This window comes from Drosophila guanche, unplaced genomic scaffold, assembly GCF_900245975.1.
Source record: "Drosophila guanche unplaced genomic scaffold, DGUA_6, whole genome shotgun sequence".
In the NCBI taxonomy this organism is placed as follows: domain Eukaryota; kingdom Metazoa; phylum Arthropoda; class Insecta; order Diptera; family Drosophilidae; genus Drosophila; species Drosophila guanche.
This window is the reverse complement of record NW_022995753.1, coordinates 623,631-646,223: the sequence shown is the minus strand read 5'-3', so window position 1 is coordinate 646,223 and position 22,593 is coordinate 623,631. Positions and strand designations below refer to the sequence as shown.

The following is a 22,593-nucleotide window of genomic DNA, read 5'->3' as shown; positions in this document are numbered from 1 at the left end:
TGATCGTGTCAAAGCAAACGAGTAGTATAAACGAGTACAGTTACGAGTTATTTAATTACGAGTACCAGAGCACAATTTCGACGGGGTGGGTAGTGGTGGGTAGAGGCTAGCAGGTGTGGGTGTGTGGTTAAATGAGTGGGAGAGCGGGAGGGAGAGTGTGTGTTTTGGGTATTAAGTAAATGAAGGAAGCTCCCACAATTGATAGATAGTGAGGCAACGAGACTGTACTTCAATATGGCAGCAGGGACAGGATATGAGTGGTTCGTGGGTTCATGGATTGAGCTGAGAGTTGAGAGTTGAGAGTGGAGTTGGGTGCTTCATGGGCGCGTGGGTGGATCGATTGAACTATATATGGGAAAGCATAGTATATGGAAAGCAGCTATGCTCTAAGAACTGTTAGACAACTGACGTTAGACGCCTGGCTATGAATGGACTAACAAACTTGAAACTGTTTGTGGGTATTTCGGGTGGTAATATCGGTACGTTATTTGGCACATTTTTCGGTTCTCTTTGTTTTTTCTTTTTTTTGTTTTTGGCTGGGACTGGTTTGGAGTTTACTTTCTTTCTTCTTCATTTTTGGGTATTGGTTTTTTGGGGGATTTTTTCGCGGTTCGATAACCATTTTTGCGCTATCGATTAATCGTGGAATAACCTCTGATGGGATTTTCCTTTTCGTTACTTCATTATCTTTTGTTATCTCCGCCTTCTTCGTGTGTTGTGTGTGTGTGTGTGTGTGTGTGTGTGTGTGTGTGTGTGTGTGTGTGTGTCTGTTAGTGGTGGTTACATGTGTGAGTGTGTGTGTGTGTTTATTTTTCTTCTCTTTTTTTTGTGTGTGTGTGTTAGTTTTATTGTGTCTTTGGACTGGTCCTTGAGGGCAGTCGAACTCACCTGAAGATGAATATAAACAGTACCAGCAGGGAGAAGAAGACAGCGACATTGTCCATGGTGCGAAGCATGACGAACAGCTGACGCCGCAGATTCGGCATGAAGCGCACGAGCTTAAGGATGCGGAGTAGCCGGAATGTGCGCAGAACCGACAAACCAGAGCCACCGCCCCCCGTGCCATTGCCCAGAAACTGTTGGCATATCTCAATGGCGCTGATGGAACAATGGATGTAATATTAAGTGGCACGAGACTGACGCTGAGTAAGAGCTCACCTGAGTATGACAATTATGCCATCGAATACATTGAATCCATTGGCTATGTAACGGAATGGCCCCTCGGCCACCACCTTGAGCAGCATTTCGACGGCAAAGATGCCGGAGAAGACAATGTTGCTGGTCTCCACGATGGCTGTGAGCTCTGGCGGCTGATTGTGGTACTCGATGCCCATCGAGAGCGTGTTGATCAGTATGGCAAGCAGAATGCCCTGCTGGAAGTACTTGTGCTCCACCAGGCGCCTGATGTACCGCCGGACGTAGCTGCAGATGCGCATCAGGCAGCGGTAGACGGCGATGAGGCCGCGCATCGCCGGAGATCTCTGATGGTGTCGCTCCTCCAGCGGCGAGAGGGCATTCTGGTACAGGTCGTAGCAGCAGGCATAGTCCTCCATGTAGTTGCCCGTGGGACCGCCATGATCGCCATGATCGCGCCCATGCCCGCCCTGACCGTGCGATGTGTGACCCCGTGATCTGTGTCCATTGTTGTTCCTGCTATGACTGTTGTTGTTATTATTGTGGTGATGCTGATGCTGATGCTGGTGGGGATGCGAGTGATGCTGATGTTCTCCCCGCTGCCGATGATGGCTGCCAGCTGCCTGCGAGTCCCCTGTTACGGCGACCACAGTGCTCGGCGCGCCGCTCAGCTCGAAGGCATCGCCAGCTCCAGCCGTCGCCTGATCTGGCGTTGACTGGAAATGGCCCGGGGACGGGACAGCCACTAACGCCTGGGAGGTTGCTTGGTGCTGGGCCTTGAGCGCCTCAGCGGTGTGCGGATCGCAGCGGGCCAGCGACGTGTAAAAGGACTCTAGCGTGCTCTGACCCGTCGGCAAGGCCGCTGAAAAGGCCACAGAGAATGCTAACAGCTCTTGACAAGTCATCGCATCGTGTATACCCAGCTCGGAGCAATCAGCGTATGGATTGGCAATGGTGTCGATGGTCTGCGGCAGGTTCACCTGCTCGGAAACAGCGGAGGGTGTTAGTTTTGCTTCAATCATTCAACCATTCCATGTGTCATTCACGGATGTTCTGTGGTCAAGCACTTACCTGCCAAATGCTGCCATCGCCAGCCTGGGTCATCTTCTCCGTGGAGAATATGGTGGTGCTTTTCTCTGGAGCTGCCGCACCACCGCTCGAGCCAGCACCACTCGCGCCACCATTGTGGTTGTTGTTGTTCGGATTGTGGTTGTTGTGGCTGCTGCTGCTGCCGCCTGCCGCCGATGCTGCTGCTGCTGCTGTTGCTGTTGTCGCTGCCGCTGCTGCTGCTGCTGCCGCCGCCGCCGCTGCTGTTCCTGCCACCGTGGCCACAGTCGTTGCCGCTGGGGAGGCGGAAGCGCTACCCGGTGCCAGCGCCGGCTGAGGCTCAGTGCTGAGGGCGGGAGGTGTGTGCAGCAGCACGTACTCGTTGAACATCACCGACGGACGCCGGCTGGCCGATGTGGGCGGACTGAGGAAGCCCGAGGTGCACGGGTGGCTCTGTATGCAAGAGTAATTCGAGAATTAGCAATGCCAGATCCTTCGGCTCTCGCTCATGGTTATGAATATGGCAGAGAAGGGGAAACGGCAAGGGGAGTCTCTACACGGAGGGGGTCAGTGTTCGTACGGCTCTGAGAACTGGATGGAAGCCTCAACAACAAGAACACAATAACAAGCTACAAGGGTCTATAATAGAAGGAAATGTTGGATCGTTGCTATGTTGGCTAAGGAACAGACCTATTAGAAGGTTGACAGGAAGAACTCGCCCAAAGCCTTCATTTGATTGATCATTTAAGCCAGACTAATCAGAGAATGTTCTAAGCGAATCACTTAGCTTGGCACTGCTTGACTCCTGCTTACTGCTTACTGCTTACTAGTTGAACTGCTTGCAAAGTATTCGCAAGGTAAAACGATCAAAGCCTTCCGGTTTTAGCTGGACAGACTAGAGTGTTATTAAATATTGAATTACTCAGTGGACATCTTTTCTTTACGAATTGGACTACTTTGGCTACATTAATGTTTCGGTTTGCCCAATTACTAATGGATTGGTTATTGTGTGTTATTGAGAATCATTTGCACATATGCAAATAAAACGAAATGAGACAAATAATTAAATGGCATTCCAGCGAAAAGAGACAGACAATGGCAACATAATGGAAACAATGGGGAATAGATTCAGATTCAGCTTCAGAGTCAGCAATTGAATGGGGCAATCAACTCTCCACATATTTATGTACTTTTGTTTGTGCTCATACAATCGACAAAAAAAGATAGTGATAACCATTTCAACTGTACACTTTTAATGTGCAAACATATGCGGGCACTCGCTTGCATTTACAATTTTTACGGGATACGGATTCGGAGGTTGTTTTTCCTTGGGGACAGTCAGCCAGTCACTGAATGCCCTTGCCAATGGTCTGGGCAAGGGCCTTCAGTATTCGGTGTGACCGAAACCAGTTGGCAAATGTGTTTTCTGTGCATTTGATTGCACTTTCTCTTATTTAGTGTGTGTGTTTTGGTTAGTACCTTGCCCAAATTTCCCAACTGCAGCTACGAGATTAGCAATGGTTTATATAGCAAATATGAAAGAGTTTTATTATTATTTATCATTTTGTTATTTGACGGCATTTCATTTGTGCATAAATCGTTTTGTCAGCTTCGTCTGTTTTTGTGTGGCAAATTTAGCTAGATGCAAATATTCTGTTCTGTTCTGTTCTGTTTTGTAGCTTTTGCTGTTTGCTTTTTCTGTTTTTGCTGTTTTGCTGTTCGAATGGATTCTGTGGCCCGTCGGACCAGAATGTGTGTGTGCGTGAGTGGTAGTCAGGCCTGCCCAGCGATTGACAAATACTTACAATCAGCTGCTCCGAGTCCATGATCTGCTGTGGGAACTTCAACAGAATTGTCTTCTGCTCGCCGGCACTGCCCTCGGGCTTCAGCTGATGGTGCGTCTGTGGGGATTTCTTCAGCGAGGAACTGCGCGGCATGAGGCTGCAGGTCGCAGCCGCTGCCTCGCCCAGCGACTGTTCGGTGTTGTCGGAGGAGGAGTGCTGCTGCTGCTGCTGCTGCTGGGCGGCCTGTTGATGCTGCGCTGTTGACATGGTCACACTGGCCGTGCTGCCATTTATGCCGTTCACCAACGCCACTGTGGTGCAGCTGGGCACATTATTGCTGGCATTGCCATTGGTGTTATTGGTGCTGCCGTTGTGGTTGTTGGTGTTGTTGTTGTTGTTGTTGGAATTCGAATTCGAATTCGAATTGAGGGGCACCATGACGGTAATCATCTGATCCTGAATGCTGGACGGATGCTTGCGATTACTGTACTTGGGGCACTTCGGGTGATGGCACTTGATGCGTGACGGCGAGAAGGTCAAATTATCGGCATTGGGCAGCAGTCCCTCCTTGCGCTGCTGCCGCTGGTATCTGTACACCAGGTGGTGGGTTGTTGGGGTGGTGGGTTGTTGGGGTGGTGGGGGAAAACCGAATTTGATTAGTAACAAGTTGGCTGGCAATTCGCGTAATTCACACATATGTCTGTACACAAAACATCGTGTTCTCTGTGGGTACTAGAGGGCTGGGGCTGGGGTCAACCGATGGGGCTGTTGCACGTGCGGGCTTTGGCTGGGTGTGGTGTGTACGTGCACTCTCATTAGTGGACCCTGGTGGCTGGATCTCTGAGTGTGTGTGTGTGTCACGTGTTTGAGTATGTGTGTGTGTGTGTGTGCTTAGCAATTAGACAGACAACAATGGCAATTACATAATTCAATCAAATCAATGAACTAAGGACAACAGCAGCAGTACAAAAATGCAAATTATCCAAATTAACATGAGTTCCAGCTGTGGAATCAGTGTTGCATCAGTGGCATTCAGCATAGGTGTGTGTGTGTGTGTGTGTGTGTGTGTGTGTGTGGAAAGCTTCAGGATCAACAACATGTACGAGTATGCCTCCCAGGGACCCTGTCTGTTCTTGTGTATCCATGTGTGTGTGTTTGGGTTGCCTTAGATCGATGGACACTCGACAGCCTACACGGGATGCTAAATCTCCCAGCTAGCCCTATTCTCGCCGCTAGTCTACGCATTCGCATTGCTCTACGCGTACGTGTGTATTTTTGTTTCTCTTTTTTACTATTTTAGCGGAGCAACACACGGATGCATGTCCAAACATAATAATGCAAAAACAAAGCTCAAAACGAAATTGAAAATGGACAGGTAAATGTAAATGGGAATGCATGAAACATGAGGAGGGCGCGCATGAAATTAATTTGCCTTGAATCAAAATCGAAATAAGAAAGAGAACTAAAGCGAAAACGGTGGAGTGTGGAATGCAATGAAGCAGCGGAATGATACGGAATGCTGGAAAACCAAGCAACAAATAAAACAAAATAAAAATTCAATACAGAAACACTTCTTGTAGAGGAAGCACAAAGTGGAAATGAAAAGCCCCGAATTAAGCCCAGGGGTTCGTTCGGTCAATCATCGCTTTCAAATGAGAGCATGAACGGAGAGAATGAAAATCCATGTTGGCCCCTCCTCCCGTTAGCGAGTCTCAGCTGAGAGCTAAGTGCGCTAATTACTCGCTTTAATGGGTTAAGGTTAGTAATCAATCAGTTTTCAAGTGACTAAAGCCTAGAGCTTTGCTTTGCTTTTGCTTTTTCTTTGGCTGGGTGGAGACTCTGAGAGTAGAATCAAAAGGTAGACACGGACAGAGAAAGAGAGAGTAAGAGCCAGGGGAGAGCGAGAGCGAGAGCGAGAGAGAGACAACTCAAACCGGAAATGGAAGTAACAAACGTAAATTGTAATCGAATCAAATGAAAAGGTACAAGCAGCATACTTATATAATCTGTACTTCTTTAACATTCGTCTCTTGAAGCGTCGCCACAAGTGGGCAATATATTTGACTATCTCCGCATAGCAGGTGGCCGGCTCCGAGTTGTTTGTGCTGCTGGCCAGCGTCGATGTGGAGGTGTAACGGGCCCGCTCCTGCCGCATTCGCTCCATCTCGCGCTTCTTCGTCTCCGAGAACTGGGTGGCAATGACGACCAGGCATAGATTGATCATAAAGAACGATCCGATCTGCAATTACAATATGAAAACGAATCACTAAACACTCGGCTAATCCATTGTAATCCCCTCAAACATCAATATGCAAAATGTCCATAAAATTATCCGAGTATTATCATCAAATAGCCATCCATTTCGTGCTACGTGAAGGTAAATGCAGGCACGGCCTGGCCACCTGACGCTCCGCTCAGCTCCGTTCAGCAGTTCCCGCAAAACTTTTCGCATTTCCGTTGAAAAGTTTTCATTTTCGTTTTCATTTTCATTCTCGTTGGGCGCGACAAATACGAGGCGAAACTTTAACTTGTACTTTTACACAGGTTTTGTTCTTGGTTTTATTTCTGCTCAAATGGGTCTTTGGAGAAAACATTTTAATCCATCCACTTAAATTCAATTAGCGGCTAGCTTCTGCAGCAACCAGCCCCAAGTAACGTTTGGATTCATCTTCAGGCTTGTGCGGGCTGAAAATGAGTTCATTTGAAACGTATCGAATGCCAATTGAGTGAAGTAGTTTTGTGTACTCGAACTTTGTGCTCCTACAGGAGCAATTGGATTTGTGCCATTGCCAGCACATGAAACATATTCCAAAGAATATAACAAACTATTTCTAGCTACACTTTTGTGCATGAGTCCTGGCCAGAAAGTGTTTAAGTCCATAACGAGAACGAGTTTGTGCTGCGAGTGTACTGCTTGCTGACTACAGAAAACTATTTGCATGGCAAAAGTTGTAGCCGGCAAGAGAAAAATCATTTTGCACATGAAATGAACAGCGACATAGATGGGCGGTGAAGGAGTGTGGAACTGTGTGGAACTGTGTGGAACTGTGTGGAACTGTGCAAACTTCAAACATAAATAATGAAATTTTCCTCATGTGGATCTCTGTATGTGCCGCCTTCAGCTGCAATTGTATCTCCAGCTGTCTCTGTGTCGCTCTGTCTGTGCATTCATCTGCACTTGCAGCTGTTTGTGTGTCTGTATGCACTTAAAGGCTTTTAATTGGTCCAAGGACACCTGAGCACAAATCCTGCCATGCAAATGACACAACAGCAGACTGCAAGTCCACTCAAGGTCCGTCCGTCCAAAGTGTGCCCCAAACAGGGGGGACTCCCCCACTCTGCTGTCTGTCTGCACTGCAACATGCTGCCAGATGCTGGTCGACAGCGCAACAGCATCATGAATTTGTACACTCGCAGAAAATGAGTTCAGTTGCAGATTCTGTTTCACATAGACCAGCAATACCAGTCCAATATTTTATGTACTCGCACTTCATGGGGTTGCTAGATATTTCCATATTTTAAAGCCATATTTGGGCAGTGGGTGTCCTTTTTCCTTTTTCTTTATTTTATGTATTAATTGTTGTAAGCTTTCGGGCGCTGTCTGTTTTTTGGCTATAGTTGAAAAGTAATTTACTTATTTACATTGGCAAATTGCTTTAGAATACTTTTGGATACAGCAATCCAGGCATATCCCTCCCCACTGCAGCACCCAGCCCGTCATTGAATATTCAACTCGTGATCAAAAGTTGGGCAGCATAGCACTCACCACAATCAGCAGCACAAAGTAGATCCAATCCCAAAAGCTGTGCGCATCCTGCACGTAATACATTATGTCCGTCCAGCCCTCCAGCGAGATGACCTGCAAATCCAACAAATATTTCACCATAATTAGCGTACACACACACACACACACACACACACACACAAGGATACAATACACATGCATGATATAAAATTGAGGCTAAATGTACGGGCGAATATGCATATGAAGGCGTTTGGCTTTAGCTGCCTTTTATTGTTCTCGCCCCTGGCCCTGCCTCTGCCTCTGCCATTGTGCTGTGCCATGGTTCGGGCGTGGTGAGGCGTGGCTAGGCGTGGTCAGGCGTGGGCGGAGCAATTAGGATTTGCCTTTTGGCCTTCTGCACCACGTCACGTATGCGTAATGTTCGGCGATACCCGCGCTCAGGATCCTGTCGATTGGGCATGCCAGAGACAATACCTGTTGAAAGCTTCAACTAACTAAAACAAAGCCCATCCATCTTTGGCTCATCTTCAGTGCAGAGTTCCACTTATGTCTAGTAATCTCACTTCTCCTTTTTGTTTTTTGGAGCTCCAACATAAGAGCCAATCATTGGATGGGATGGGATGGGAGGCTTAGCTCGTAACTGAATGAAATATGTGCGGGGAGCATAGCCCATGCCTTGGCAGGCTCATAGCTTAATGTGCACTTGATTTGGAATTAATTACATCGTTTGACCTGCATATCAATGGACTCTGGTCTACGGTCTGTGCGGTCTGTGCGCCCTCTCTAATTGGCATATCAATTAATGCCTGAAACGTGAGGGCCACTCATTAGCGAAGGGAAGCTGAGGGCTATCCTGGGAGCATAACTAACGCGAACCTATCACAACTATCCATCCTCCGCTTGATAAAGTTTTCGCTCCCTGAAATTGATACAGCAGCGAGGTCTACGTCGTTGTTGGAGGGGTCCCTGTCACTGCCACTGTCCCTCCCTGGATGCTTTGTTCTATGGGTTTATTGAAAGCGATGCCACCACAGCGAAGTTGCAACATGGTGGCGCGTTTTGCATGCTCCTCCGCGCGCTGTTGTTGAGCAAAGTTGGACACTAATTGGAAATCGGACAGACGATGAAGCAGAGACAGAGACAGAGACAGAGAGAGGAGGGTCTAAATTGTCGCCATGAAACAAAACCAAGTGCAGATAAATGTTTGATTGCAATTGTTCAACAATTAAGACTACTCCAGTCAAGTCTGCAATTGTTTAGCCATTAGCCAACACTCTTTTCGATCCTCTAGAGCACATTAAACTCCCAATAAAATATGAGGATGAGGATGAGAATGAGAACGAGCACTCACCAAGAATATGGCCACCCAGGCCATGCCAATGTTGTCAAAGGATATGGTGCCCTGAAAGGGATTCTCGCCGCTCTGTTTGCACGTTGTGTAGTACTGGTTCCAGTTAACGCACGAGGTGTTTGTCGGCTCATTGAAGTCGAACAGCTTGGCCTCCTCTGCGAAAAGGAAAAGAGGGAGAGGGAGAGAGTGAGAGTGAGAGTGAGAGTGCGGAGAGGAGTTTGCTGTCAGTATTGTTGTAATTGTGATTGCTCTTGCTGCTGAATCTGCTGCTGCTGTTACTGAACTTAAGCTCATCATTAACCTCGAGGGAGAGCAATTAAAAACGCCATCAAATTTGATTACGGCGCAATTTGCACTTCATTTAGCTTTAAAGTTAATGTAATTGAGGAGAAGTGGGGATGGAGGAGTGGGGACTCCACTTACCGTTGCAGACCAGGGAACCGCTGCGGTAGGGGGGAAAGTTGCCGCAGAGATGCATGCCCGAGTCGGTGGGCGTGGAGCAGATGTAATCCTGATCCTTGGAGAACTCGTAGTACTGCGATAGGCTGCACATGTGGATAGAGAATAAGTCATGTGATGCGATTTTTTAAATGAAATCGAAACATCCAGCACACACAGAAACAAAGTGTACGAAAGAGAAGATCACACGAGAGCAAAGAGACAACGAGAGAGAGAGAAGGAGAGAAATTACAGAGAAAAAGAGAGAAAGATAAGAGAGTGAGAGAGAGAGAGAGAGAGCACAAAAAGTACAATTAATATTCGTGGTTCATATCAAGTTCAAGTAAGTTTATTCGATATGTTTATGCGTTTATCGTAAACATATACATCGAGATGTGGGAAAAAAGAGCGATTAATGATCGATAAATCGATAAATTTTGATTTCTGCAGAAGAGAGATTGTGTGCGTAGTTGTTTTTTTTTTGTTGTTTCATGGCTTGATCTGCTCACGCGTGCCACACGCAGCTACACGAGAACATTCAACTAATTAGAGTGACAGAGACGGCCAATGGGTGAGGCAAAAACTAAAGAGTAGTGAGAGACAGTGAGAGTGAGACACGGCTGACCAATGCAAAAGAGTTACAGACAGAGTAAGCGAGTAGCGAGTGATAGCGAGCGAGTGAAAGCGAGCGATAGAGAGCATGTGGCTTAGAGCTTTCATCAAGCCAAGCTAACATAGAGCAATAGACAGAGACAGAGTGAGAGTGAGAGTGAGAGAAAGAGAAAGCTATAGCTTCACTCAGACACAGGGCGAGAGTGAGAGAGTAAGTGGGAGAGCTAGAGAGCGATAGTAAGCGCGCAGCGAGCGAGTGAGTAAGCTTAAGTACAGTCAACCACGGCAAAGACACAACTGTACCGGAGAGAGAGAGAGAGAGAGACACACAGAGAGATAAATAGAGAGAGAATGAGAGAGACAGAGAGATGGCTCCCAAAGGCATAAAACGAAGCACAAAGCGCAAACTAAAACACAAACTAACAAAAAAAAAATAATTAAGAAAAACTTAGAACAAAGCAAAACTCTTTGTGAACGGGCTGGGGCTGGGGCTGGGGCTGGGCTGGAGCAGGGGATAAGGGATGATGGCAAGGATGGTGGGACATAAAAAAGGGAAATAAAAACGCCAAAGCAATTTAAATTAAACGCGCAATGTTGCCACAAAATGGCCGACGCGGTAGCAGCCGGAGCAGGAAACATCAGGAGCGAGACATAAAAAAAATGAAAGAAAAAAAATGAAAAAAAAAAAAAAAAAGTCACCATCAACCGAGTGTCAACCGTGTGTGTGTTTGTGTAAGTGTGTCGCCGTGTGTGACAATAAAATGTGTTTAATATGCACGTGGAGGCACGGCTCTGACACTGGCAGACGACACTCCTGCCACCCAGCAGGTGGAGGTGAGTGGAGTGGCCTGAACTGAAGTGGAGCAGAGAGAGAGAGAGAGAGAGGCGAAGAGACGCTGACGCTGACACTGAGACTGAGTGAAGGGTGAGTGGAAGGGGTCATCGGGGGGCACAGCACCGCAAGTGGAATTTCAAATATTTTTGTAGTTGTGTTCTCCTTCTTCCTTTATTTTAATGTTTCTTGTGTAACTTTTCTATACATTTCTTTTTGCAGAAATCGCAGCAATTTGCACGCTTCACTGCCGTATGCTAAACTTTATGAACTTCTTCATGTGTGAGTGTGAGTTTGAGTGTGTGTGTGTGTGCTTATGCATGTATGTGTTTGTGTAATTACTGTACTTGATTTGTTGGCATGTGACTTGATAGGGAGAGCGGTAGACGAGAGCGAAAGTTGGAATGTTTTTTGGGTCTTTGTGGTTGGGAGTAGAGTGGCGTGGACGGGGGGCAGCTTTAAATACCTTTGCAATAGAAACTGATGGTTTTTCCTGTAAAAAGATTTCAGCTTACAAGAGATACATACGCCCACAAACACACAGCAAGACACACACACACACACACACCATACACACAGGCAGGCAACGAGTGTGCGTGGATTGCGGTGGCTTTGGGGGTCTTGGGGTGCTGCTACAGCTGCTGTGTCTTTGTGTGTGTGTGTGTGTATTCTGCAATATTCCTATGTATCTGTGGGCGTATGCGTGTGTGTGTGTGTGTGGAGCGAAACTTTTGCTTTTAAACGAACAAAAAATAGAATTAATAATTAAGTGAATGCGAGTGTGGCCCCAGTGCAAAGCAGCAGCATCAGCTTTGGCAGCTTCTACAGTGAAAACTCCAGCAAAATGATAAGGAGCACAGTGAAAGTTCGAGTATCGAATAGCCAAGAGGATGATAACCTTGTGGTGTGCTCAGTGTGATCATTTTTAGCTATTTAAAACTGGGAACTAGAAGACTTCCTTCCATTGAAAGCTTCACCTAGGGTTGAGTAGTTGCTTCAACCTTTTCTCTTTTTTTACTAATCATTAACTCGAGTGAAAGCGGCTGTTGTTGCTCTCAGCGCATGAAAAAGGAGAAGCTAAACGAAATACATTCATGCTTCTAAAGGCACACTGACTTGTAGTCGAGCTGCTCAACGAGTTGTTGCTAATTGGTATGGTTGTTATTTCTGTTTTTTCACTATGTTTTTCAGTGCTGATGCTGCTGCTGGATTGCTGTTGCTTCCTGGGTGTCTGGGAGTCGGGGTGTCTAGGGTTTACTGCTGCAACATGTCATATTTGTGTGTCAAAAATGAAACAGAAAATTGCAAAACGAAAACGAAAATTTGGCAAACGCAACACAAGTGAAACAGAAACTGAAACTGCAACTGAAACAGAGTCAGGGGGTTGGAGGTTTTGGGGGTTAGGGTAAAGTTGAGATAGAGGAGAGAAATGTTGCCACTCTGTGGCCTCAATTTCATATACTAGCACTACCAGTATGTATTCTTATTTATGTATACACACATATATATGTATGTACTCTAGATATCGTTGCATTCGTGTGTGTGTGTGTGTGTTTTTGTTGGCGTGTGGTTTGGTTAGATTTAGTGGCAGAGTTTGGATAGAGAGTGGAGATCGGGTTCAAGTGGTGCCACATCAACATCAACATCAACATCAAGTCTATGGCTCCAATATCAAATAGCAAATGGTAGATATGTACGTCTACGGGGTCTATGTATGGGTACAATATAGAGCTAAGCTAACAACCAAAAACAAACGAGTACCATAAATCGAGTAGAGTGTTATTTATGGGTATATTTGTGGTCTACTTTGAGGATGTTTTGTTGGGGCTAGGACTAGCACTTGGGTCAAAGGTTCTGCTGTGGTACAGTTGTGTATAGTGTGGTGACGGGAGCATATATATATATATATAGAGATTCGATACGAGTAACGAGTAACGAGTAACGGGAGTGGAGACAGCTATTCTGTTTTGACGAGTTGTTTAGTTGTCTAGTTGTTGCGAGTATTTAGCATAGTTTCGTATATCGTATACGTATAGAGAGAGAAGAGTAGATGTATAGTTATAGAGAGAGACAGAGGTAGAGAGAGAGAGAGAGAGAGAGAGCTATCACAATTTTTATTTGTGTTACTTTACTTTACTAACTATGTATTGAGTACGAGTATTTATGCACATTTACTAGAGAGAGACAGAGAGAGAGAGAGAGAGAGTGTTTGTGTTTTGTGTCGAGTATCAAACGTGTGTCTTTGTGTAGAGAGGAATAGGGAGAGTGAGAGTGAGAGTGAGAGAGCGAGTGGAGTCCATGAGGATTCGGCAGAGACTCTAAGAGTAAATCTTTGTCATCCGCTCAACCCTCATCGCTGATCGTTTAAGGAAAGAGCGAGCTTGGTAGCTGGGAAGTAGAGTTTTCAAAAAGGGGGTTGGTTCGAGAGAGCCCTGAGAGAGCCGAGTAGAGTAGCTCTCAGCAGGGCTCTCTGTGTCTCCTTGTGTGGGTGTGTGAGAGAGTGCGCTGCGATTTAGTACAGAGAACATCGCATTATAGTAGAGGATGGTTAACAGGGTTAACAGAGAGACGAATTAGCGTGGGCTATTACAGGGGTGGGTTTAACAGATTAGAGACAGAGCTTAGATAGATTACATTTATTTGAGTACAAGTAAGAGTATATAGAGACAGGATCTAGTATTAGTATAAGTAGTATTAGTATTGGTATTAGTGGGACACTAGTAGCAAGTAGTTTACGGCTATTAGAATTCGGTTTGTGTCTTATTTCGTCTTCTTCTGTTCGTGTCTGTGTGTGTGTGTGTGTGTGTGTTTAAAGGTGGTTTACATGTGGTAGTTGGTGTATGTGTTTCAGTGTTTCCGTGTTTGTGTGTGTGGGTTAGGTTAAAAGGGGGGAAAAATAAATCATTTTATCTTACGAGTTAACACGGACTCGAACTCTGTACACTTCAGGTAGTCCCCTGTAAACAAAAAATTTGTTCCCGGTATGATTTTCGTTTTTGTTTCATTTCATTTTTCTGCATTTCTACTTTATTTTTTTTTTTTTTTCCAACGAGAGAATTACTTTCTACGACTATTTGTAAGTTGGTATGTTTCTTTTTTGCGTGTGTGTTTTGGTTTTTGTAACACTCGAAAACTTAAGTAAACAGAATATACATATAGAAAACAGAGAGGAGAGTTTTTACTTCTTTGACACTATATGTTTTTGTGGGCATTTCTGTTGGTTTTCTCGTATATTGTCTCTCAACCAAAAAATAAATGTAGATATTTAGATTTGGGAAACTAAGAACAAAACTCTAACAGAATATGTATATGTATACATATTATGTACACACGTGGCCTGGTCATTGCAAGTTTCTTTTTGTTCTGTTGTTTTTTGGCCATTGAGATGCTGATCCGTACAAATCGCTGGCCCCTGTCTGTTGCTGTTTTGTGAGTGTGTGTGTGTGTGTGTGTCCATGTATGTGTGTGTGCATGGGTGGGTGGGTGTATCAGCGTATATACAGCATGACTTTGAGGAGAGGAACACCTCCCACCTGGCACTTGGCAACACTTATTGCGAGTGGAATGTGAAGTGGACAAAAAACGCACACAAAAATATGTTTAAAACAAAAACTAAACACAATAAATATCCACGTGAGTGCGAGTGTGTGTGTGTGTGTGTGTGTGTGGACAAGGAGCTAAATAATGTTCAGCAACTGCAGCACTCGAGCTGCAGAGGGGCGGAGGCAGAGGGGCTACAAATGAAATTCATTAAATAGCAAAAAGAAATTAAATCGAAAATTGAAGCTACAGGCATTTTATTTAATTCGAAGGAAAATTACCTCAGGCCCGAAAAAGCCAACAAAACGAGAAGGGACGTGTGAGACGCTTCTTACGCGTCACAACTTTCATACCCGGCACTCAGCAGTCAAGTTTTAAATGTTTTTGTTCATCTGTCATCTGCATCTACAACACTTCACACACCAACACGCTTCGTTAGCTTGCCGGGCTTAACGTAGGCCCACCAATTTTGGTGGCTCTAGCTCTCGACAAACAAGACGGACGGACGGACATGGCTCTATCGACTCGGCTATTGATGCTGATCAAGAATTTATATACTTTATATAGGAAGGAAATGAAGGAAGCGTTTCCTTCACACAAATACAATATACACTACTTACTCTTCGAGTACCGGGTATAAAATCAATAAAAATGGCAATGAAAAATGCAAAAATTGAATGCAAAATGTTGGCGGTGGGGTGGGGGCAACGCAAATACAGTTATGTGAAATAATTAACGAGTATGCCAACCGTGGGAGAGAGCCAAAACTGGAGCCACAATGCTGTGGAATTGCATCGAAAATACATTTTAAAATGCACACACACACACACAGGCACACATACGCGTGTGTGAGCTTCGGTACTGGGTCTTGGCTGTGTGAACAAACATTATTCACAGCTGAGGAGAGCATGCGGAAGTAAGCAAACGAAAGAGCAAAGAAACAAACAAGGAAACAATGAAACAAAGCAAAAGAAACAGAAACAGAAACAGCAAAAGAAGGAAGGGTAGAGAGCGCTCCACAAAGCAAAACACACAAAACATAATCGCTGGTGGGTTGGTGGATTGTTGGTCGGAGGGGGGGACATTGTGGGGGTTCCTTGAGCTAAGCTTCTGCACTTCTACTTCAAGGGGATTCGCTGCTCATGTGTGTGTGTGTGTGTGTTAGCTGTGTGTGTGCCGGCCCACGGCTTCGATGATAAATGATTGTTTTGGGGCCAAGCTTAAAAATTCTCAAAGAAAATGTTTGCAAATCATTGAACCGAAAAGCGTTGTGCACATTTTTAGGCTTCAAATTAGTTTATAATATTTGCCAACCAGCTCTCAGGGAGTTGTGTGGTGAAGTTCCAGCATCGTGAACGACCATTTACTGCAGGAGAAATTATTCCAGCGCTGTGTCCAAGCTTTGGCTCGCTGTTCTGGCTCTGTGTACACGGAGTATGCCAGCCGCCATGCAGAGCGTGTGGGGGCGTAATGGGATAAATGGATGGATCTGGGAGCGGATAACGGATGGACAGACAGACGAACAGACAGAGCGGGCAGACAGACAACGAGTGCAACACAGCGCAGAGTTCATCAAAATTGACAGAATTTGGCAGAGGCTGCGTGTGTGTGTGTGTGTGTGTGTGTGTGGGTGTGGGGCTTTAGGGCAAAAAGCTAAGCAAAAATCAAACAAAAACAACAGCAACAGAAGCACAAGAAAGTGGCTCCTCCACTGTCGAAATGTTGCTTAGATGATGGACAAAGCAAATCAAAACAAAATCAACACACACAACAGATATATATATAATATATATATATATATAATATATATATATATTTATGTACAGTATACGGCATACATACATATATGTATGTAAGAATGTACGAGTATGTACGAGACAGATGCAGATTTATGTATGATGCAGACAGAGACACAAAACGTATGCATCCTCGCACACCGGCCAAATTCTTGAACCCATTTCAACGATCAACAAAACCAAACCCATTAGACCTTAGCCCTTCCCCCCCTTCCCCCCCCCCCTCGACTTTAGCACTCCCCGTGCGTGAACCGCTGCGAGTACTCACGTGATGGGATAGATCATGCCCTCGGGCTGTTCCAGTGTGCAACGCTGCCGGAGGATGCCCTGCCACAGCTGAACGCCAATGATGCCGAATATGAAGAAGACAAAGAAGCACAGCAGCAGGACATTGCCCAACATGGGCAGCGTGTCCAGCAGCAACATCACAAGGATCCGCATGCCTGCAAAACGAATCACCGATTGTTTGAGTGATTGCGGGTGGGGAACCAACGGCCCACGGCACTTACTGGGTATTCGATTGATGGCCCGCAGTGGTCTCAGCACACGAATCGTTCGTATGGCCGTCAGATTGAGATTCTCCACATGCATCACATACTCGAGCAGGCCAGCGAGGACGATGAAGAAGTCCAGACGATTCCACGAGTCCGCCAGATATGTGTTCTTGCCGCACATGCCCATGGCCACCATTTTGATGGTCATCTCCAGGGCAAAGAATGCAAAGATAATGTCATCGAAGATCTGCATAAAACAGACAGGGAGACAGTTTGAGTTAGAAGTACAAGGGATGGTCCTATTTTCTGCGCCTTTTCAACAGTTGATCAAATTAAAACTATCCAGCCAGCCACTAACGACTATGTGTGGCGTTGGCTAAAATTATGCTCCATGTGCTCCACCTGCTTTTGATGACATCAAGACGGCAAGGACATCCCCATCAGGACACATTCACAGCAGACGGGCGATGGCACACAAAATGAGTTTGCCTTGGCGACATCATCGTCATCTTTTTTGCCACCCCCAGTCTCAGAGTTGTCTCTGTCCTGAACTGTTTCTTCCCTGCACGGCTTGGCCTTCTCCTTCAACTTGTTTCCAGCTATTTTTGGGCGCCTCTTTTCAGGATTGGAGAGGGTGTCGGCCCACTTATGTCACTGTGTGGCTGTCGTTGTCATTTTGACTTTGTTCTGTGTGCCAAAATTGGCGATGCCTTGCCCTGCCCTGTGCCCTGCCCTGTCTTGTCTTGTCTTGTCTCAGACCCAACCCCAACCCTGTGTCCTTTGTCCTTTGTCGTTGTGCGGGTCCTGCTGGATGTCCTGGTCCTGGTCTCGTCTTGCTTTACACTTGAGTGCGGCCAGAATGTCGCTTGGCTTACATATCATTTACAGACATTTTGGCACGTTGCGTCGCTACTCTCTCCCTGTCTCTCGGTAACATTTTGGCCACGCTCTGTAATTGCCTGACACTCCCCCCAATCACCATGCCCCACTTAGTGGCACCCCTGCCGTGTTGCGGCGCTGTCTAATGAGCCGAAGTGCCTCGATTGATGTCATCAGGCAGGCAGGCAGGCAGGCAGTGAGGCGGTCACAACAGGAAGTGAGCCAAAAAATGGCTTAAATAAATGGCACTTAATGTGACACCCAGGCACCCAGGCACCCAGGTGAGAGGAATAGCTGGAAGGGGAATGGAGCTGGTACTCACCTGCAGTATCTTGCAGCGATTCGTGACACAGGCATCGTCCACGCAGGGCTGGTACATCCCCAAAGTGATGCAGTTGAGCAGGATGACCAGTATGGAGACACGCTCGAACCACGTGCGCAGATCCCAATCGATGCAAATGATGCAGATTTAGTTAAGGATGGAAACCAAGACAAATTATGAAGAGGGAAATGCCAAGAGCGATGCTGCAGTGAAGTGTGCACTGGAGCAGACTGGAGCTGGATGGAGGGGATAACAACTTGCAGTCGCCTCTAATGCGCACTCAAGTGCTTGTCAACTTGGCTGATCTGCTCCAGCATCACACTCCTGCCATCCCGCAGCCCCAGCACCACATCGTTGCGGCTTGTCGCTTGTCGGTTGCTTCTCTCTCGTTTGGCATGGTTTCGGTTGTGGTTATACCCTGCACTTGGGATGGGTATGCTCCGAAAGGCACACAAATTGCTGTGCACAATGCGGAAGATGTTAGATTGTGCCTTAGTAGTGTCGCGCGTCATGCAGCAGCGCTCCTCGGGCCACAGACAATCTTCAAGCTAAACAACAAAGAGAAAGTTACATCCGTGCCCATTAAAACTAGATGTGGGGGTAACTGCTGCGTCGATATCGTTAGAAGTTGATTGGGTTGGACCTTCCTTGAACTTCTTCGCCGGCACGCTTCAAATGGAGCAAACTGATGACGGCTGGCCATCAAGTCAGTGCTTTTTATTCACGCATTGTCCCCGCCAACAAGCCACTCGATTCGATCACGTTCTGGCTCGATTCGGACAGGAAAGGAGAGTGCTACACTGACGGCCCAGGCCCAGGCCCAGAGCAAGAGCAGGAGCAGGAGGCTGAGGATGAATATGCACTGGGTGTGTGTGTGTATGAATGCTGATGATGCATTCCACCTGATGCAGTACCCTCAGCTGGCACTTGTCGTCTAAAAGCTTGCTGCACACACTAGGATTGGGTAAACACTCGCCACATGCCACTCGCTACCCGTTGCCCGTTGCCCGTTACCCGCCACACACGGCACTCGCCAAGAGCCACCGCACAAGGCCAGAAGCAGGACCAAGCCCATGCCCCAGCCCAAGCTGCCTTAATGCATTGCCAAATGAGCGCCAAGGACTCATTCTTTCTGCCCCTATGTCGAATGGAGATGGGGAATGGGAATGGCAGTGCAATTAAGAAGCGAACACACACAGACGACAGCTGGGACTGGGACTGGTAAAATGGCAAAAATGTTTACGCTATTAACGCACAATTAAAGATAAAACGTGCAGCACAATGGGATGAGGGAGGAGGAGGAGGAGAGAGAGAGAGAGCTGCATGCAGCAGTTAAGGCAGCCCCAAAAAAAAAAGTCCAGCAATTCATTAGGAGCCACAGAGTGCGCAGAAGGACCAGCGGGCAGCAGTAATACTGGGCGGAGGAGGAGGAGCAAGAGGAGGATGCATGCAGGTCAGACCCAGGTCGGGGTCGGCAATGGCAGCGGCAGATTTGGGTGATTGGGGTGGGGCCATGGGCTGTCATCATACAAAAACAAATGCGAAAAGCGTAGAGTACAGGCGAACTGTGGGAGGGGCAGGTAGAGCGTAAATATTGCAGCAGTGGCAGCAAAAACCCATGCGACATCAGCGAGCAGCGAGCAGAGGAGCAGCATCGACTCAGTGTCGATGCTTTCATTTCAATAGGGTGGGCCGTGCGGGCCTGTACAGTGTGGCCTGCATGGAGAGGACTCTCGGGTGTGCGAGCATTATTTTTGATTTGGCAACAGCGATGGCCCCCAAAACCCAACAGTAAACAAATTAAGTCAAGCGTAAAGTCGGCCAACGGGAGGTGGCAGCAGGCAGGCAGTGAAAGTGTGGCAGGGACAGGGACAGGGACAGGGACAGGGACTGGAACGCATGGAGGAACGCATGCAAGCGTGCAGAAATCGCAACAAATTAAAAGACCCACAAAAACAAAAGGCAACAGCGAAAACTCAAACCCAAACCACCCAAAAATTCAGCGAGCAAAAGCCATGGCGTGGATTGAGGGGACTAAGACTAAGGGATGTGCATTGAGAATATTTCTGAACACACGAATGAAAGCGAATTTGGGGGTGGACAGGGCGAATGCCCTGAAGAGGTGCAAAACAGCAAATGGAAAAGCGGTACCGAGTACCAAGAAAAAGCTGGTAAAAAAAGAACTGTTCAAAAGAACTGCAAAGAAAACTGAGAGAAAAAAAGAGAAAGAGCTTGCGATAAATTGGCCTGACAGCGACCCAAAAGTTTTCGTCTCTCTCTGTGTGTGGCCCAGGGAAAGCGATGGAATTTAATTGGTTTCATGCGATGATATCAAGCGAAAGTAAAGTTCCCTCCGCACTCGAAGCGGCAGGACAACGCACGTCATCGATGGAGCATTCCATGGCAAAACCAAATGAAAATCGATCGGCCCAGAGAACAACTTGGAAAGAAAGCGCCAAGGAATTTTATGGAAATTCTTCCAGATAGCTGACTGTTAGGGCTGCCCCGCATGGCTTGTGGCTCACCAGAAGGCGTGTCCTTTTTGGTATATGAATACGGTTCACGTTCTCTGGCCCCTGCTGCATGTCATAATTAGTTATGGGCGTCACATTACCCCAAAGCCAGGGCCAGGGCACACGCCATGCTAATGATGTCCGCGTGTCCCGCATGCTCCTAATGCGGAGCAACCGCATAAGGATGCAGCCAGATGCTGATGACTCCGCCGAGTAGCGGCCGGGGTAGTACGTTTTCCCCCGTGTGGCCTTGCATGCAATGTTGCACGTGCCCCAACAAGGCACACATTTCACGCTAAAAGCGCCGTAAAATGCCCAAAGTGGAAACTTCGCTAGGTAGCTGCCACTGCCCCACTGTGTGTCCGATGGCTGCTCGAATGACTGCCATGTGGCCCAGCTCCAAGGCCGAGTTGTCTCGTATTTGATTACACTTTCGGGCTGCAAGGGAGGCGGAGCGGTGGGGCAGATACGCCATCGATACGCAAGGCCATTCAGCAGGCGACACTCAGACGACGACTACTCTAACTTTTTGGCACAAATGTCTCTGAGCACCGCTGAGACACCGTGTCCCCTGACCTCCGCTGCAGTTTGGCCGCAGACGAAACACGAGACGAATGTCGCCAGGCGGAAGCCCAAGCGGACAACAAAAGAGGAACTTAAATTAGTTTTGTCCAATTCGAAATGCAAGCAGAGAAAAGTTGCAAAAGAGATTTTCCCCCAACGCACAATTGAATGCCAGCAACCGATAAAGAATAATTGCCGCTGGGGGAGAGGCAGATCCCTGTCTCCGTGTCCGTCTCTGACTGCCAAGGTAGCAGCCACAGCGACAATAAAATCCATAAAATGTCAGCGACATACAGAAAGGGAGGAGGGAGACAGGAGACACCCTGATGAAATGGCGCAAACAAAGACAAAAATCGAAAATTGATGGCAAACAATTAAGTGGCAAAGCGTCGAGAGAGCGATTATGTTGGGTAGATGCAAGGGGCAGGGGGCATATCAAAGTGGATAATCGAAGCCATCAAGCCAAAGCCATTTAGCCGCAGGAGGCCTTAAATATATGTATCTGCTCAGTGGAATGAGTTTGCCTTGCCGCCTAAACTCAATTATCATAATTTATCGCTCCACACAGTCGGCAGTGACTGTGGCGGCGTCTTTTAACTCGCGCGTGTGTGTGTGTGTGTGTGTGTGTGTGTGTGTGTGTCATGGCTGCTGCATAAATAAATATCAACGTCAGTCAATTTTAATTTCGCTCGAAATGAAATGTGAAGTACGTGGGACGGGGAACAAGGAACTGGGGAAAGCGATATGCAAAGCGATTTTTCATGCACACAAATAAACGCCCACATGGAGCAGGGAGGCATGTGGCATGGGGCACAAACAGGAGCATCATCTTCCAGCGTGTCGTGCGATATACGAGCCACCGATTGGCGCACTTTATCCGCACTCCCAGCCCGCACGCCAACGAAAAATGAATGAAGTGCGGAAAATGAGAACAGCTCAAAAGCAGCAACAACAACGGAAGAAGGCACTGGGACAGGGGACAGGGGACAAGAATCCATCCATATTGAAGCCCATTCAGATATTTATTATTTATGCTCCACACCGAAACCAAATTGAATTTGCCCCAAGCAAAATGTGGAATACTCTTCGATTCGCAGTTGAACGAACTGTTTTACCTATTGGTTACTTTCTGTTGGTTTACTTGTGGGCAGACAGACATATCGAGAACATCCCTGGCATCCCAGGATCTGAATATATATTTCAATATTTAGAGGGGAAACCTGCACTCAAAAATGCATCTAGCATGAGCACTATTTCCAGTTGAGTTTCCCTCCAATACCCGTAGGGCCACGCCTTCATGGAAATAATATTTCAAAGCTGCTGGCAGCTCTCCCTCTCTGTGGTGTGCTGTGTCCTTAGGCCTATGCAATAGTGAAGTTTGCACACACAGAAAGAGGATGGGAAAAGAAGGAAGTGCAAAATCAATAGGCTCTCAGCTCTCACACACAGCGCACATCCTGTGAAATCTGTGTGCAAGGACACTGCAGACGCAGACACACGGCACACGGCACACGGCACACGGCACCCAGGGGTAAAACGCCA

The 22,593-nt window shown here is 46.9% G+C and overlaps 1 protein-coding gene across 13 annotated transcripts in view; it reads right to left on the bottom strand.

Annotated features, from left to right (window-relative positions):
* The window catches only part of LOC117588267 (voltage-dependent T-type calcium channel subunit alpha-1G), a 79,657-nt gene that overhangs the window by 17,866 nt on the left and 39,198 nt on the right, over positions 1–22,593 (bottom strand). For 3 of the 13 annotated variants that reach the window (XM_034279412.1, XM_034279407.1, XM_034279408.1), the window contains exons 4-17: positions 17,975–18,086; positions 16,789–17,020; positions 16,548–16,722; positions 13,859–13,900; positions 11,410–11,436; positions 9,485–9,606; positions 9,062–9,216; positions 7,732–7,824; positions 5,963–6,204; positions 3,987–4,554; positions 3,661–3,684; positions 2,206–2,634; positions 1,159–2,114; positions 889–1,098 (exon numbers count right to left, since the gene is read on the bottom strand). In XM_034279412.1, coding sequence (XP_034135303.1) covers positions 889–1,098; positions 1,159–2,114; positions 2,206–2,634; positions 3,661–3,684; positions 3,987–4,554; positions 5,963–6,204; positions 7,732–7,824; positions 9,062–9,216; positions 9,485–9,606; positions 11,410–11,436; positions 13,859–13,900; positions 16,548–16,722; positions 16,789–17,020; positions 17,975–18,086 — 3,387 coding nt within the window. Of the gene's footprint in view, positions 1–888; positions 1,099–1,158; positions 2,115–2,205; positions 2,635–3,660; positions 3,685–3,986; positions 4,555–5,962; positions 6,205–7,731; positions 7,825–9,061; positions 9,217–9,484; positions 9,607–11,409; positions 11,437–13,858; positions 13,901–16,547; positions 16,723–16,788; positions 17,021–17,974; positions 18,087–20,957; positions 20,965–22,593 lie in introns of all 13 variants that reach the window. The other 10 variants (XM_034279417.1, XM_034279414.1, XM_034279413.1 and 7 more) reach the window with 9 other exon arrangements.